General features: G+C 36.8%; 1 protein-coding gene across 1 annotated transcript; it reads right to left on the bottom strand.

Moving 5' to 3' along the window:
* Nucleotides 1-1,184: 1,184 nt before the first annotated feature.
* Nucleotides 1,185-17,492, bottom strand: LOC129271058 (extracellular tyrosine-protein kinase PKDCC-like). The gene is made up of 5 exons (XM_054908411.2): nt 17,115-17,492; nt 7,951-8,722; nt 6,903-7,037; nt 4,419-4,614; nt 1,185-3,051 (listed from the first exon to the last, which is right to left on the bottom strand). Exons 2-5 carry the CDS (start codon nt 8,428-8,430, stop codon nt 2,834-2,836), a joined length of 1,029 nt encoding a protein of 342 aa, XP_054764386.2. The 5' UTR covers nt 8,431-8,722; nt 17,115-17,492; the 3' UTR covers nt 1,185-2,833.
* Nucleotides 17,493-17,669: the final 177 nt, after the last annotated feature.

The raw sequence follows: 17,669 nt of genomic DNA, 5'->3' as shown, positions 1-17,669 counted from the left end.
TGTCCTATTTATTTTTACTGGCTAAATATTATATATATATTTGTAAATTCAAAGATGATTTACCAAACCTTTTAATGCCTTTTAATTGTTTGTTAAAAAATAGAGATTTTGAATACTCCTCAGCCAAAAAAGAAATAAGCTTTCCATCCACTTTAAAAATGGAAATTTGAGGTGTAACTCTGTTATTTATAAATATGCTTATACAGCTCGATATTTCTAATCTTTTAAACTATACATGTACAGCAAGTGGCAACTGTGCAATGTTATGTTTTAGTGTGTTAGCCTTGTATTATTTCATTGTTTTGTTTGTTAAGCTTTATTTTTTTGTTATTATTTCCTTTTGTTACAATAACTCTGATCTGTTTTAGTAAGTTGTAAATATTGTAATTTTACCTTTTATGATTTTATGATTAAATAAAACATACAAATATAAAAAAATAAGTTGTATTAACCGTTCGTGCCCCCAATTTGACCTTTTAAGACCTTTAATGACATTTAAATGACCCGTACGTGGCCTAGATGGTTTGCGATCAAAATATTTGCATTTGATTTTGCATTAGCGTTAATTTGATACCAAACATGATATGTTTATTAATATTTAAAATAGAAAAATCATAATCTATAGGAATGTGAAATAGTGGGCGTGGCTTATGACGTCAATAAAAACAAATGCCCAATGGTGCCCAGATGGCATTCTTCGGATTCTTGAAGAAGACATCCTATACTACCACTTTAAGCAACAAAAAAATTCCCAACTTGACGGTCAAGCCCAAATATTGATCATATCTACACTGTTTAAAAAACCTGATTTTACAGGGGGAAAAAAAGATTAGCAATAACAGAATCATTCTGTAAATTCACAAAACTGGAATTTTTCTGCAATTTAACAGAACAGGTTTGTCTAAAAAGGGGGAAAGGGTGTTTTATTTAAGGAAATTTGTAAGATTCCGTACACCAAATACCAATTTCCTGTAAGATTACGCAATCTGGTAAGATTACAGGTGTTCTCGAGACTCTGCTGCAGGAACCTCTTTTATAAATTTTATAACAGTGTAGCCGACAAATACGGTCCTACCCTATGGGCCCTATATATGGACTTGACGGTTTGAAGGTGATTTCACGTTGCGAATACTATACAGAACACACTACGACATTAAGGAACACACTCACACAAGAGTTACCAGTTATATAGGGAAATAATACAGTTTTATTAAGCCATCTTCAATAGGCCAATACCTCACAGAAACAGCACCGGCCAAAGGGAAGGTATAATAACAATCCGTCGCAGAGGGCGATATTACACAATCATGTAAACATAAACATAGTGGCGCTGTTAATGCCTCGTTTTTAGTGTTTCAAAATACTTCAAATTATATGAATGTCACATCATCAATATGATGACCAAGCATTATAATGGAAATAAATAAGTATCATGAATTATCATGGCATTTTGTACAATAAAAAATGCTTCCCTGAGGAACACCACAAGTTATGAACATTAGTTGAATAGAGTATACTGGTATGGTGTCGATTTGACGAATATGATGCGAGTCTTGAAACTCGTTATTGGACATGCTTTAGTTAGATATGATTGGTTTTTCCATGCAGCAGTTTACCTAGTCAATGAGCACCATACCAATAACCAACTTTTATTATTTATCTAGTCAAAATGTAATGTTGTGTTTCAGTCAAAGGGTATCATCGCAAACATGTGGTTTGTGATTGTGTAAATTATATCGAATTCGGCTTAAAAACATCACTGCATAACAAGGTCGTGTAAGATGACATTGAATAGTTGACCTAAGACTGCTCATAATGAAAGCAAGATTGAAGTGCATGTCATGTAACAGTCTCTCCTTTTAGCAGTATTTCCTAGTTTTACACTAGTTTATTACCTATCCTTTTTTAAAGATGCTCTCAAACACCGGGGTATTTAAACCCAACTAAGAACATCAAGTTCTTAATACGTATGGCAGTGAGTCTGAACTTCGCGTGTGTTCATACTTCGCGGACGGTTATCATCTGTAAAACGATTCAATATCTTTAAAATCTGACATCATCATCACGAAAAGCGACCTAAAATCACCCTCTAGCGTTAGTTTCTTTAGGATGAGTTCAGTATTCATGAAAATATTGACAAAAGATCGGCAAATTTGTCACCATTATTGCCCGTTCTGAAAAGATCTGAACTTCTTAATCATCATTTTGCAAGAATGTGTCATTAAAAAAATGTGAGTAAAACGTGGTACTGACCGATTTTATAGCATTTTGCCGTCCAGCTGATATAAATATTTCACCTTTTGAGCTTGAGATTTTGTTATAATCTCCACAAAACTTTGGTCCGCGAAGTTAGACCACACCTTTTCAGGCCGGAATTCCCGCACAGCGCGCATTCGTCGATCGGATTAGAAATTCGAGATCGCGATACCGGTGAAACCCACTGACCTGCTTCACATTTTCGTCAATCCATTTTACGATCTTGCCATCGATTTGATAGCTATCATTTGAATTGGTTTTGTTTAAAATGTAAATATCATTTGAATTGGTTTTGTTTAAATTGTAAATATCATTTGAATTGGTTTTGTTTAAAATGTAAATATTTTGTGAACGATTTTAGCCTGATGATTATTTTTTAAATATCCGCGAAGTTTGGACACCCCACTACACACTTCATTGGTTGGGAAATCAAGTTGTGTTTTATTTGTTTTCGTTGTTTAATAGTAACCCTTTCTGCAACAGTCCTCCACTCCCTGCACTTGCACGATTCAACTTCTGCTCCTCTTTCAGCTATGATGGAATAACTGTCAAAATGCTGCACAGCTTTAAACCGATGTCATGATATTGTATACTCATCTCTTAAATCACTTAAAAACTTTTGAAGCTCAAGAGCATTTATTTGATAGTTCTTTAACTTTGTAAGAAGCAGGTCCACTCGTTCACTAAGTTGTTCCGGTGGATTTTCAAATAGAGGTTCCAGAATCTCAATTGTGGCTAAGAGAATGTTCGCTTTGGCGTTGATACCGTTGCACGTCGAATTCACGCACTCAATTCCTGAAAAGAACAAAACGGTGGAAATTTGAGATGTAAAACAAAACAATGTAAGAAAAAGATACAAAAAAGAAGAAAGGTACTGCACACGTGACAATAACTGTTTTAAACTGTAATTATAATCAATTATATATTTAAATATATTATAAAGGGATACTTAGTTCCTTAAAATAACGTTCCTTACCATTTGGGTGTTTAATAAAGTTTATGGCAAGACTGGTGACCCTTTCTATATATAGTTATACATCTTTTCATTGGGGTTGAATTAAAAGCAAAAGAAAGCTTGACCAGTCGTACCAAGTGTCATTTGTAACTTCCGAACTGCTTTATGAAACGCCCACCCGGTAAATTTAACTTTGTTACGAGAAGGTCTCGATCACAAGAAGTTGCCATGTGCGGACGGGTACTATACTGTCACGCGCCAGAATATCCTTCGTGTCTATATGCATTGAGGGTCTGTGTATTTCTCATCGTGAATTGCTTGTGGGCCTTACTTGTTCGTAAAGTTCACGTATACCGTGTTTACACTTAATCGGCAATTGGTTCTGAACCAAATGCCGATGCAGAATCGGCATTTGGATTGCGTTTACACGTTGTTACAGCTCGCGGTTCAGAACCGCGAGCCGATGCAAAAACCTGAAATTATACGCATACCTACAATATACGTCATAATAAAGACAACGCTGGATCAGTGCGCTTACAATTACGTCACAATGGTAAAGTAATTGAAATGCGCACAAATTGCCGGTGCAGAATCGGCTTTCTGTTTACACGGAGTAAAAAAGCCGATTCTGCATCGGCTCGCGGTTCAGAACCTACTACTTTGGTGGTGCAAATTGCCGGTTCTGAACCGCGAGCCGATTCAAGTTGCTCGCGTTTACACGCTATGAAAAAGCCGATGCTGAATCGGCTCGCGGTTCAGAACCGCGAGCCGATTCAAATGCCGATTAAGTGTAAACACGGTAGTAGTAGATATAGAATTCGCGCGTACGCATGTGACCGGTCATTAATTTATTTGACCTCATGCGTAGATTTTTTGGCGGAATGAAGTCTACAACCCAGCAAATACATTGGAAATGCAAGACAAATCATAATGAATTCTTTGTCGAGTGTATGTAAGTCGGAACGGCAGTTTCGTCCGACGTTTCAGAGCTGACCAAAAAAAATTCGCAAATATTTCGTTTGTGGTTATCTTAATGCATCATTGTCGCCCTCTGGACCTTGTCTTACAAATAGTGGCGACATATACACAAATCAGATTCAAACTTATCTACATTCTCCTTATAAAACACTTCTAAAATTAATACCGGATTGAGTTTAATTTGAATATTTTACAACTTGTGAGGGGACCCCCGGTCCTCTAGTCTTACCCGAGGTTTCGCCCAGTATACTGCAGTCACGTGATTTTATACACGGTTTCTCCTGAGTAGACATATCGTCAAGGTCACCGATCTTTAACCTTCCATCAATCAGGATGAACTGATTCAATTTGAAGTCGCCGATATCGACCGAGCCAATAGGAGAATATTCTAATACCACGAGTGCATCAGCCAGATCTTTGGCAACCTTTGAAAAGAGAGTAAACATTAACGATAAATTAAATAAATAATATTATAATTATAATGATGTATGTATAAGCTTGTCTGAGAGAAAGAGAGAGTATGTCTTTGTTCAGAGGCGTCGATCCCGGGGGGGGGGCGATTGCCCCACCAATGAAAATATTGGGGGCAAACATATCGTTTTGGCCCCCCCCCCCCATAATTCCGGATGTGCAAAAATGAAATAAGATTTTCATGTTACACAGAAATCGGCAAGCGAGATTGAGATACACAATCCGTTCTTTATTTAAAATCGTGCTGAAAATGTCTGCTTTACAGATTGGAAAATAAAAAATTTCAGTAAGCGCTTCGCGCTCGTATCATTTTTTAAGCAAAAACCCATACTTCTCATGATTAAATAGGTGGATAGAATGTCCCGTTTTCAGTTCTAAGCCTAAAAAGAGCTCCCGCTACGATTTGCACTAATCGTTTATTGGATATAAATCTTGATCTTTATTAAAAACGTCCATCAAACTGTCAATTTATTGTTCTTTTATTAGATAGCCATCTCAATCATTGGTACCAAAATGCTTAGAATATCAAGCTTTCAGGTCAGAATATAAAAAAATTTATAGTGAGATATGTATTCTCCTCATGAGTCACTACAAACAGTCCTAAACAGGTACATTTTTCATGTTTTTAGGTCAGTATACTAAAAAATACTGAAATACTGAATTTTTTTAGTATACTAACCTAAAAACAGGGAAAATGTATATATATAAGTCTGTGTGTGTGAGTGTGTGTGCGTGAGTTCGTTTGTTTTGTGTGATCGAGTGACTTGGAACGTTGATTCATGATCTTGCCCCCACCCCCCCCCCCCGAATCTGAAAATGGATCGACGCCCCTGTCTTTGTGTGATTAAGTTTTTGCAAACGTGTATCATTCCAGTATGATTATTTATTTCTGGGATAAACGTTTAACATCACCATCCGAAAGACGTACTTGACCCGGGGCCCGTAACACAAAGCTTAGTAAAGATCGTAGAAACACTTTTCTACGATTGATTCCATTGACTGCAATACACAATCAATCGTGAAAATCAAGCGTACGATCAATCACTAACCTTTGTGTTACGGGACCCCGGTGGGTGTTTCATAAAACTGTTCGTAAGTTAATAGTGACTTTAAGAACGACTGGTGATCCTTTCTTGTGGTAAATGGTATATTCATAGGCGATGGTTTAGCGCTTGAGAAAGGATCACCAGTCGTTCTTAAAGTTGCTCTTAGTTTACGAACAGCTTTATGAAACGGCCCCCTGGTAAATTGCCAATTCGTCTACTGCCAATTCGTCCACTCACCACATGGTCTACTTTCATTTAGTATAATGCAATTCCGAACATTTCGTCTAACAACCATATTTTGGTCCATTGACTATTTCGTCTCATAACCTGTTGGTCTAATATCCATTTAATTTTCATTCATTTTGCACAATTTAACACTCAGTACAATTAGACCAAATGGTATATGGACTATATGGCCATTGCACCAACTGGTTATTAGACAGAATGGCATTAGACTAAATGAAAGTAGACCATGAGTGGACGAACTGATCGTAGACCAATTGATAGTAGACGAGTTGGCAATTGGACGAATTGGAAATAAACCCTTGACCAGGGCTCGAACCTCTGCACGAATTCGTGAATTCCCCATGTAGATTGGATTTCAAGCATATATATACACGCCACAATGCCAGATTTCCGCACACAGTTGTCTTTAAAAGGGGAACATTATTATTGTCCCGCTATTTTGTCTCAGTTTGGGCTGCACACCGTTGAATATAAGGTAAAACATATATCTGTTTGATTTAAACATAAACGTTGACGTGAAATTTTGTAATGAAACACTAAATTTCACCATTTTAAAATAATAATAATAATATAGGGTATTTATATTGCGCACATATCCACCTTGTTAGGTGCTCAAGGCGCTGGATAATCTGCTCTTATTTTTACAGGAGAAAATTCAAAATACTTTCAACTCAAGCTCGTAAACAGAGAGAATTGCACATTATTACTACAGTGTACCCCAGTCATGCCAGTGGTATACCCGCAATTCTTGTGTACTTTTTAGCAACGAACGTAGAGGGCAACCACGAGGCATCAACATTAGTGTCCCTATACAGGGACACTAATCAACATATCACGTCCTCAAAGTTTGTTGTTTTAAAGGTTTCTGCAGTACCGTTTAACTGCTACAGCAATACATGAGTTCTACTTTGAAGAAGTACTGCAATTTCATCTTTCGTTCAGGAGCATACCTGTAATCTATCCGGCCAGGTAAATTGTGTGAGTCTATACTTGCTGAGTTTCTTTCCAAATTCCACGACTTCAACGACCCCCTGATCGCGTACAGATCCAGTTACTGCATCACCTCGAACACAGTACCCTAGAAGCTAGAAACATCAGAAAAATAATAATAATGATTGTGTCATTTCTTTGAACCATGACTTTACAGGTATAAACAAGCATACATGTGTCCACTACGGATTTGGCAGGATTTTGATAAGATAACGATAGATGATTAAAAAAAGGAAAATGAAAAAAAAATAACGAAAATAGCCTCACACAAAAAACTAAATCAGTAAATATGTAAATCACAAATAAAAAAAAGGGGGGGGGGGAATTTGTGATAACCTCAAATAGAAGTTTTGCAAGTGTGCCAGGTGTATGATGAGTATTCTTTATCCTCAAATTGATATTTATATTTTGTGCCGGTTTTATTTCATACACTAACAATTTGAAAACACCATGGCCTGTGGTGAAACTTACTCATTTGAAATGAAATAAAGTAGTGATTTCGTTTGCTTGTTTTGGGAAACGTGTTAGTCAGAAACCGTAAGCCAGGTCTTGACCAAAACTCTAAAGGGGCCGTTTCATAACGCTGTTCGTAAGTTACGCACAACTGGAACATGTTCTTAGATCTAGGTCACTTGCATAAGGATATACCATCTTTCACAGGAACAGGTTACCAGCCCTGCGTAAAGTTAGGTGTATAATTATGAACAGATTTATGAAACGGCCCCTTGGTAATGTAACAAAAAGATTTGCAAATTATTTTAAGGGATTAGTCAGAGGGTGTTTCGCAAAACTGTTTAGTTACGCGCGAAATTACGTACAACTGGTCATTATTTTGTTCATTGGTGCTACATCACAGTCATGATCATGAAAGCAACTATAATGCACGAGACGATGATTTCCATGCGCATTAAAGCACAAATGCTATGCTTTTAACTAAATTTTGAAAAATTGTTTAAGGTCAAGCGTCATCGGAAATCCACTCACATTGTGTTAAAAAGGGACAAATACCTTGATTAATCTGTCACTATTGATCTGCAAGCCATAGGCTATTTCCTTCATCAGCTTAAAGTTTGCATACTCGTAGCACTCCGACTTGCTCCGATAGGCCCTTCTCTTGAGACACGCCATGACATCTCTTACTTTTGGTGTGACCATCTTAATTGCCACCTTCCTACCATTGTAAGTTCCTTCAAACACCTCCTTCGTGGTGCCACGTCCAATGGTATCCCCTTGCTGAATCGCTGAGATGTCCCCACAGCTAAGGAGCTTGGACGTGACATTGGCCTGTATGAGATCAGGATTGAAGCCTAGGGAGTGGTGCTTCTCAAGAAGGTCTTGATGATCACCGATGAGGGCGCTACAGTGGTTGTACATCATGATGTGGACCATGGTGCAGACAGCAATAAGCCACTGGCATCTGGGCTTGGTCCGCAACTTGGCCATGTAAAAGATTCGCTTAAAGTTAAGTGCCATGATCGAATACCACATATGCTTCTGACTCTGACATTACAAAGTTTCCCCTGGATTTTCGCTGACGATCCAATTGCAATAATTACATCCACACAGGTCAGTCACCAAGGAACCAATCATTAAAACCGATTTGACAGTTTAGCAGAAGCATCATATCCTTTCCAACCATCGAATAGGATAGCCCATTTTCATCACCCAGGCATTTTTCATGAAAATAAACTGGACCGACAGAATCCGAGCGATACGGTAGAAGGCGGATGCACGAGTCAGATTTTCAATTCAATAGGCGTATACCTGAAATGATTGTTGGCTTTTTATAAGAAAAGGGGAAAGAAAGAAACGAAAATTTCGATCAGATAAGAATGGATCATACAAGTTTGAACTAGAGTTTTCGTTATTTAGTTTCTCGCACTATATACAGCAAATACTTTGGGATAATATGGCTCGGGTTCTATCTGCAATAAAATTACAGATGTTTCGTCTCAATTCTTCAGAATCAATGACGTGTGCTCTCTTTTATTTACTGTAACCACAGGCAATGACGCGAACTCCGTAAATGCCTCGAATATCATATCGAACCCATCACTCATGACAATTGTACTTGCATTTCGAGTTGAACTTCTTTGTGATCTTTATTCGGTCAGAGTTAATGGTGTGCATCTCCTAATAGTAGGATTTCCCACAGATTTGATTACAAATTAAAAAACAAATTATCTTCCCTTAAAATAACCAGGAACTTTTATTGATGATACGTCGTGCCTGAGTCAATTGTTATTATCATGTAAATCGGGGCCAGGGAATAGTAAATATATTTACCCAAAATGTTTGAAAATGGTACTTGAATAGTGCATATCCGTAGTAATCATACAAAATTCGGGGAAATAATTAAAACACCTCGACCCATTCCGAGGGCTGATATACAGTTAATCCGGCGAGACCGATTCCAGACCGACCAAATATAATAATCCAATAACATCTACACTGCAAATACTCTGGTGTTGATTTAACACCAGCCCAGAATCTATATATGTCCACACCAGAGAAGTGTTAAACAACACCAGTTTCGTTTTGGTCTAACACCAGATAGGTGTTTATAAAACACCAATTAGTATTAAAACAGCATCGGTTTGATTCCAAACTGGTGTTGTTTCAATATTTCTCTGGTGTGGACATAATAGATTCTGGGCTGGTGTTAAATCAACACCAGAGTGTTTTTGCAGTGTACCACCGGTCACCGGTTTGGTGTCAGTTTCAATGGTGTAACTGTAGCATGATGATCTGTCTACGCCAGTTGATATAATGATGGGGGTTATATAACCATCTAAACTGCTTGCAATATAATGGTTATCAATATATTTTAAAAAATAGACCAGAGCCCCACTGTGCTGAGCGAGCTGCATCCGGGATCGAATCTTTTGGATTTTTACATTAGAGCCTAGAGGTCTATCCTCCGAATGATCTTATTTTCACACGTGTTCTGTCGTTATTGGTGTGTCATGGGCGGAAATCCCAGGGGGGACAGGGGGGACGTGTCCCCCCTACTCAAAATAGTAGGGGGGACACAATACCAAATGTCCCCCCTACTATTTTGGTCTTTTATGATGGTAAGAAATAAATCATTCTAAATCGAAATAAAACATGCATTTTGGGACGAGATGACCTTACTTTGGCGATGATAACCTTTTTTTTTTGCTTGTCAAATTTTCCCGCCCCTTGTCCCCATAGGCAGATCCATGGGGCCGAGGGGCCCGCCCCCTCCTCTTGGCGGAGCAAAAATATGAAAAAGGGAAAGAAAGAAGGAAACAAGGAGGGAAAAGAGAGGAGAAAAAGAAGAGGACGACGAGTGCATAAAATAAGATGAGGGGAAGACTTGGAAAATTAAAAGAATCTTTCATGCCACTATATAAAATTTTCGCTCGCGCTCGCATTGCCTGTTAGGTGATTTACCCATTCTTGTTCAATATGGAGTTCGAATATCAAGTTTGGAAGTCAACATACAAAACATATTTCACCTCGGAAAACGAACTTTCATTATTTTGTGTAATTTACAAATTGGTTTTAAAAAGTGCTCTGTAAAAATGTCAGTTTTATGGTCTGAATGTTAACAGTTGCTGCTTGCGCTCAAAATTTGATTTATCAGGTACCTATCATTTATGTGTATTCCATAAGGTTTTCAAAATATTTCCCTTTACAGGTCTGATTGTCAAGACGTATCAGCTAGCGCGCTGCACGCTCGCAATGTGATTGGCGAGTTATATAAATGTTTCAATATAGATTATACAACAAACTACTTAAAACCCCCTTTTCATGACAGTTTATCAAAAAGATTTAGCACGCGATTTGCGCTCGCATTAATGGTTTAAAATATATTAACTGATGCATCCTATTCATAATCACAAATATGAAATGTCCAGTTTTTATGCCACGATATCATCAGATTTCGCGCCCTCATTAGGCATTATTAAATATGATATTAATTTAATAATTAAATTGTCCCTTTTGTTTCATCTCGCGCTTAGCAAGAGGAATAGGAAGATAGTCATTATTTTCATTTGATGACATGTCGTAAGGATGTCCCGGTCCTATGTCAAAACTCAAAGTAATAATAATATCAGCTCTTTTTTAAGTGCGATCCATATCCACCTTACAATTTTTCTTCAAAGTGCTTGAAATATAAAGCTGAAATTTACTCTTTTTTCAGATCGGAATATCAAAGTTTCATGATTTTCATGATTAAAGTTGTATTTAGAATGCCTAGATTCTAGGTCTTAATATGAAACACGCTCGGGCATGTTTATTCAGATACTCAACTTGTTCTCCAATTTAAATCATTATCCAATTTTTCTGCTCGCGCTTTGTGCTCGCATAATTAATGTAGGAAGACCCCATATTACTCATCCTTTTGTTGATATACAAAACATGAACAGAGTGGCCCATTTTTAGGTCTAAATCTCGAAAAAAAAAATTCTGCTCGCGCTTCGCGCTCGCATCAATCGTTAAGTTATATAGCTATCCTGTTCACGATTACAAACACTGATTAAAATTTTCCATTCTTTCTTTAGAAAGTTCAAAAATTTTCAGCTCGCACTTCGCGCTCGCATTTTTTGATTGTTGAAATATGTAACGCCTTCATGGCTAAGTGCAAGCAGTCCACAGGTACCAGTTCAAAACGTATATAAAATTTTTCTGCTCGCGCTTTGCGCTCGCATTATTAATACTCATCCTTTTCAGGATTTACAAAACATGAGTGTCTCGTTCAGTGAATATTATTATAGGACTAAATCTCGAAATGTTCCGCTCCCGCTTCGCGCTCGCATTAATCGTTTACTTATATACCTATTCTGCTTGAGTTCCAAAAAGTGCTTAGAATTTCCATTTTGGTGAAAATGTGAAAAAAAATCGGCTCGCGCTTCCCGCTCGCATTATTTGATTGTTAAATTCTACTTTAACATGTATCTTTTCCATCAGTTCGTTCCTGCTCGCGCTTTGCGTTCGTAGTAATTATTAAGTTGCATACAGATCTTTTTCAGGATAACAAACATTGCCCAGAATCAGTTCAAATTTCCAAAAAAAAATACATAAAATTTCCAAAAAAAATAGCTCGCGCTTTGCGCTCGCATCATATAAATAAGGATTATGATATTATATATTAATATATAAGAATAAAGCTAAGAAGTGACTAATGAGGACTACCCCTTCAAAGAAACAAACAAAAATCATCTTCGAGCTGCCGATCGGGGAAAACATGGCTGAAACAAATTTCCGCCCCCCCCCCCCCCCCCTATTGGCGAAGGCTGGATCCGCCCCTGTGTCCCCCCTACCTTTTGGGAGAGATTTCCGCCCCTGTCCAGGTGTGTGTGTGTGTGTGTTTATCTTCATTTATAATTCGCTCTTTCTATTTGCGAAAGACGATCATTCTGATGACCTGCAGAGATCGAAAGAGCAGCCACATCAATGACATGTCGTCTACCCGATAGCACGTACAAAGATTGATTGTAGAATAATATTTTGTTTGATATAAAATGGATAAAATTATGAAAATACATTAATTGTATTTTGTGAAGTAACATTTCAAAATATTTTGGCCAATGACTTAATTATTCAATGAATATTTTGGCTAATGACTTAATTATTCAATGAGTCATTGAATAATTAAGTCATTGGCCAAATACGTTACTTCACAAAATACAATTAATGTATTTTCATATGATCCATTTTATATCAAACAAAATATTCTTCTGCAATCATTCTTTGTACGTGCAAGTATCTTTCCTAATAATATAAACCTCAAATTGTACCAATTTGGTGGGTTTAACCATGGCATGATGTTTAACACCATGTCTTCTCCTTTTTCAGTTATAAGAGCAATATATATATATATATATTCCCACGGTGAAGTACACATTGCAAATATGTTAGGAATCCCTATAGTATACAGTCACGGTGCGTGGTTCGATCAGAATAATTATCATCAGTCAAAACTATTCTTTCTTACAGTAAACATGACCGCTAAATGACCTATGCACGGGGTACGCATGCAGAGGTCATATCCAAAATAGGATATCAGTCAGACCGCAGGTCCCTATGCTAATGAGCAAAAAGGCCAGATTCATCCAAATCATCTCGTGGCTGAATCCTCCTCCTTGCAAAATCTCGTGATTCGTGAGATTTTCTTTCTCTAAGAATTTACCTGTTTTAACCTCAAGTTAAATGAAATATTATTGCACCATCAGATAGAGTGAATGTTACTCTTTTATATTGGTCATTTATTTTGTATACAATATTTTGTTAAATAAGTAAATTTCTGGCCTGAAAATGTGCCTCAAAACTGAATTTTCTTCCTCTGTTTTCTTTTGCAAATTGTGCAAAACTTTTTATTTTGAGCCTCAATGATATTGATATCAACATAAAGCTGAACTTCTGTACTTTCTCACAATGCCACTCTTGATATGCAGCACCTTTTAATCGGGTCAAGATCACACTTTTCCCACCAAGGTACAAGACGAGATTTCTGAAATTTTGTACTTGCATGAAATCCAGAGTTCTGATTGGCTGGATAAGATTCACAGAACAACAGGCGCGGGGTATTTGAGGAGATTACCACATGGGAAGTGTGACCTTCCCACGAACCCAGGCACTGGGACCGTTGGAATTTGCCATTGTGTGGTCTCTTTGACCAATCAGAGTGCAGTATTCTTGTTTTCAAGCTGCTTTATGTACTTGGCAAATGAAAAGTGTGATCTTGACCCGATTAAACCAATTCTTATTTTGAAACCTATATCATTTCAAAGCATACATATTCAGCTTCATCATGATATAAAAATCATTTGGGCTCAAACAAAAATAAAGTGTGAAAATAGCAGCTTTTGTCAGGTGAAAATATTTATTTTGTAGCATATTTTAGATCAAAATTTTAACCTATATTACAAAATCTTTGAATAAATCCAAACACATGACCTAAAAGAATGATTCTTCTTCTTTACAATGGTACCAAATTCATGAAATTCGATGCACAATTAGAGCAGCAATGACCGAATGAAAAGAGGTGTTTTGGTCCGCATCAAGCTCATTAAATATGCAAAACATCTCAAGTCATGAATATCACTTGGATGAAAGAAGCCACTTTCTTGGGACCTGCCGCCTGACTGATATGATAAATTATATACTTGAGTCGCCTACTGTGCTAGAAAAGGCCCTTTATAAGGAAATGTTTTATATTGGCAATCATAATTCATTGCTCAATCAAGATTTTGGTTATGGCACCGCTATTTCCCTTTGCGATGGACTGCCCACGGAATTCAAGAAAACCAATTTCGACCTGTGTTTTAATAGAATACACAGAACGTTAAACCGAGGGTAAACGAATTGTACAACTAAGAATAACAGATTGTGAAATTATTTAGAAAATGATATTCAAAATTTGAGAAATATACCAATTCAATTGATAAGTAAAGGCATAGTGATAATTATGATATATTAATTGTGATACATCAATTAGTTGCATTGAAATATCTGTAGTAGGAAAAATTGTTTTAATCGTAGAATAATTATCTAAATATACACTAAAATACATTTTGTCATCGGTAAGGGAATATTTTTAAGTACAAACCAGAGCTGTGTGGGCTCCATACGAAGTTGGGCTTAAATCGATTGAATAATTATTGATATTTTGCTAGTCTTCCCACTTCCCTAACTATAAATACGACCTTCGTTTTGTCATTTTTGCACTTTAATTTGTTTGTATAGATGCCTCTCGTGTGAAGTCGTAATCGTTTGGGTACACTGTCGAAAAAGTTTTACAATCTGTTTAATTGAAAATGGCACAAGAGCTCTAAAAATAAGTCTCCGTGGCCAAGTTATGTTTAGCTCTGAGATTTGGAGATCATTTCCGACAAACATGATGTCTGATTTTGAATGTTATTCATATGAGGGTTGATCTTGTTCACATTAAGCAAACAAGAAGCTTACCAAAAAAGTATTACGGATTAGCTTCGAATAAATGGTGACTTCTTTTTGTATTTTATGGTGACAAGAAAATAGAAATGACTAAAATGATAGCTGACCAATAATATATATATATATTTTTCATTTTACTGAATTTTGCTCAGCGATCGACAACTTCATTTTGACGAATTGATTCTTGTGAAGATCCTCGACCACTTTGATGTTATCACGGTAATCTCTCATCAATGAGAAAATGAGATGACTACTTCTGTGGGTTTCTTTAGGTCCTTTTTGGCGAACATTCGGTAGAAGTGACCTATTTACGGTCAAGGAAAGGTCAAAAATATAAAAAGCGCAGAATTGGGAAATTATTACTTCCTAATGACAGGTCCTTCTGACTATATCGGCCTCCCTATGAAACCAAATAAAACAAATAATAGTTTCTCCCTTACCTCCAAACACGAACTTGGTTTCATGATGTTTCTTTGTATTAGACTCACTCTCTTTTAATCGGTCACGGTACATCCGGGGTATATCTTTATTTCAGACTTGGAAATGAATCCCGAACTCTAATTTATCATTTGAATCTTCAAGACTTTATCTTTAAATTTCAAATGATTTAGATTTCAAAAATGAATCCCTAAAGTTCAGCTGTATAATGATTAATCGAACTGTGCGGATCTCAATTTTTAAGAGTTTATCTTTAAAATAAAAAGGACTCTCTTTGAACTTTATATTAAATCTTTAGGTTTTCACGGTGCCGGCAATAAAAAAGCAAATATGATTTTAGATCTTCATGATATTTCTTACGTTAATCCTTATATAGCTGTTTAGTTCGAGAGGGTCAAAACTTTTTTGGGCTTGATTGAAACAGTGCTTAAAGTGATGGTCCGGGCTGAAAGTATTTATAGCTTAATAAATAGAGTAGAATTCACTAAGCAAAATGCCGTAAATTTCATCAAAATCGGACAACAAATAACAAAGTTATTGAATTTTTAAGTTTAGCAATATTTTGTGAAAACAGTCGTCATGAATATTCATTAGGTGGGCTGATGATGTCACATCCCCACTTGTTCTTTTGTATTTTATTATATGAAATTAGGTTTATTCAAAAATGTTCCTCCAAGAACTAGAAAAATTGGATTGACAACTGATTGAGTGCATAAGATATTTTGTATTGCTGCAACTTATTTCATTATAAGGGAGACATATTATTCACACAAGTATGAAATAATGAAAAAAATATGATTTTATGTAATAACATAAGAAAACGGAAAGTGGAGATGTGACATCATTAGCCCACCTAATGTATATTCATGACGACTGTTTTCACAAAATATTGCTAAACGTTCCATCCCTTTAAACTTGACAGCTGCTTTGAAGAAATGCGCTAACGCTCTAGTGATATATAGACTAACATTTGAAATGAATACATAAGGACGAACTTCCTCTTCCCTAGAAATAGTGCGTTCACACACTCGAAATCAAAACCTCGAGAGCGTGACAATGGTTATGATAACATTTACCCCAATTATAAAGCTGTGACTCAAAAGTCGGAATGCAAGGTTATATAGTTCAGTGCCGTGAATGGGAGAAATGTCCACAGACTGAACTTTTTTTTGTAGTCATACTGTTAAATGGAATCGTCAAGTGAGACATATGATATAGACAAATATGGATGGTGGCATTAAAGTGTATAAAACTGCGATGCCAACACTGGATAACCAGTTGAGTGTGAGACTCCCATCATGATAGGCCAATACAATTTCGGATCAACAGAAATGCATTCGAATGAAACAAAATTTTAGAGTGATCGAGAAAATGAACCAAAAATGATAGTCTCACTCTCAATAAGTCTATTAATAAGAGTTGACAGCCCTGATAAAACCCGCTAGAATTTTTTTCAGTCCTATAAACATTCAATTTGCATTCAGTCATCAAATCAATTAAGGTAAATGGCAAATACATGATGATAAATAATAACTTCGGCTATAGGATTTTCCCGGGATTTTCCTGGACATACACGTATTATCCTAAATACAAACATTATTCAACGACATCTGTAATCATCATGGCAAAGTGGCATACACGGTGTATATATACATCGCTATTCAGATGTATATAGGCAAATATACGGTCAATAATTATAGTCATAGGGCTATATGTGTGTTATAAAATGTCTTAAGCCCAGGACGTTTAACCCTTCTTTGATACTGTAGACTCGAAAACTCTGAAACATATGGAATTATCTCACTTACCAGAGAATTGAAGTGCAGTATACCTGTATAGGCTTACGTATCACCCAACTGCATCCCGCTGATCATAAACTGCAGCATATATATTCTAAACTCTATAAACTTCCAGTCATCAACATTTGGAGAATGTCTTGGAAATCAAAAAGTCAATGTTGATGGTGCAATGTGTAGTGACATGTAGAAAGAAAAGAGAATGAGCCTGGATGCCGAGTTACCCTACACTACATGCACTGGAGCGGTATTGCAGACCGAGGACTTTGACCAAGATGCATGTGCGTGCTGTTAATTTACAACCCAGCAATGTTTACTCGACCGCCACGGGGATATAAGATGAAGCTCTTGTCATACTTGGCCTCGCATGAACTTGCTAGCTGCTGATATGCTTCGGATTGCCCGAATACGAAATACTGATTTGGCGCGGACAAGGGGAAGGGGCGCAGGGACATTAGTCCCTTATTTTTTGGACCAAACATTGTACATTTTTGTTTTGTTTTTGGCCTACTCTATCTTGTGAAAGGAGCATGCCCCCCCCCCCCTTGGTAATGATGAGGACGGAAT

Source organism: Lytechinus pictus, chromosome 11 (assembly GCF_037042905.1).
Source record: "Lytechinus pictus isolate F3 Inbred chromosome 11, Lp3.0, whole genome shotgun sequence".
NCBI lineage: Eukaryota > Metazoa > Echinodermata > Echinoidea > Temnopleuroida > Toxopneustidae > Lytechinus > Lytechinus pictus.
The sequence above is the reverse complement of the archived record's forward strand: the minus strand, read 5'-3'. Positions and strand labels throughout refer to the sequence as shown.

Coding starts and splice junctions, on each gene's coding strand:
- LOC129271058 (XM_054908411.2), bottom strand. CDS start 8,430: ATGTGGTATTCGATCATGGCACTTAACTTTAAGCGAATCTTTTACATG. Junction 7,038..7,950: donor ATAGTGACAGATTAATCAAG/GTATTTGTCCCT, acceptor TGATGTTTCTAG/CTTCTAGGGTACTGTGTTCG. Junction 4,615..6,902: donor CCTGGCCGGATAGATTACAG/GTATGCTCCTGA, acceptor CTCTTTTCAAAG/GTTGCCAAAGATCTGGCTGA.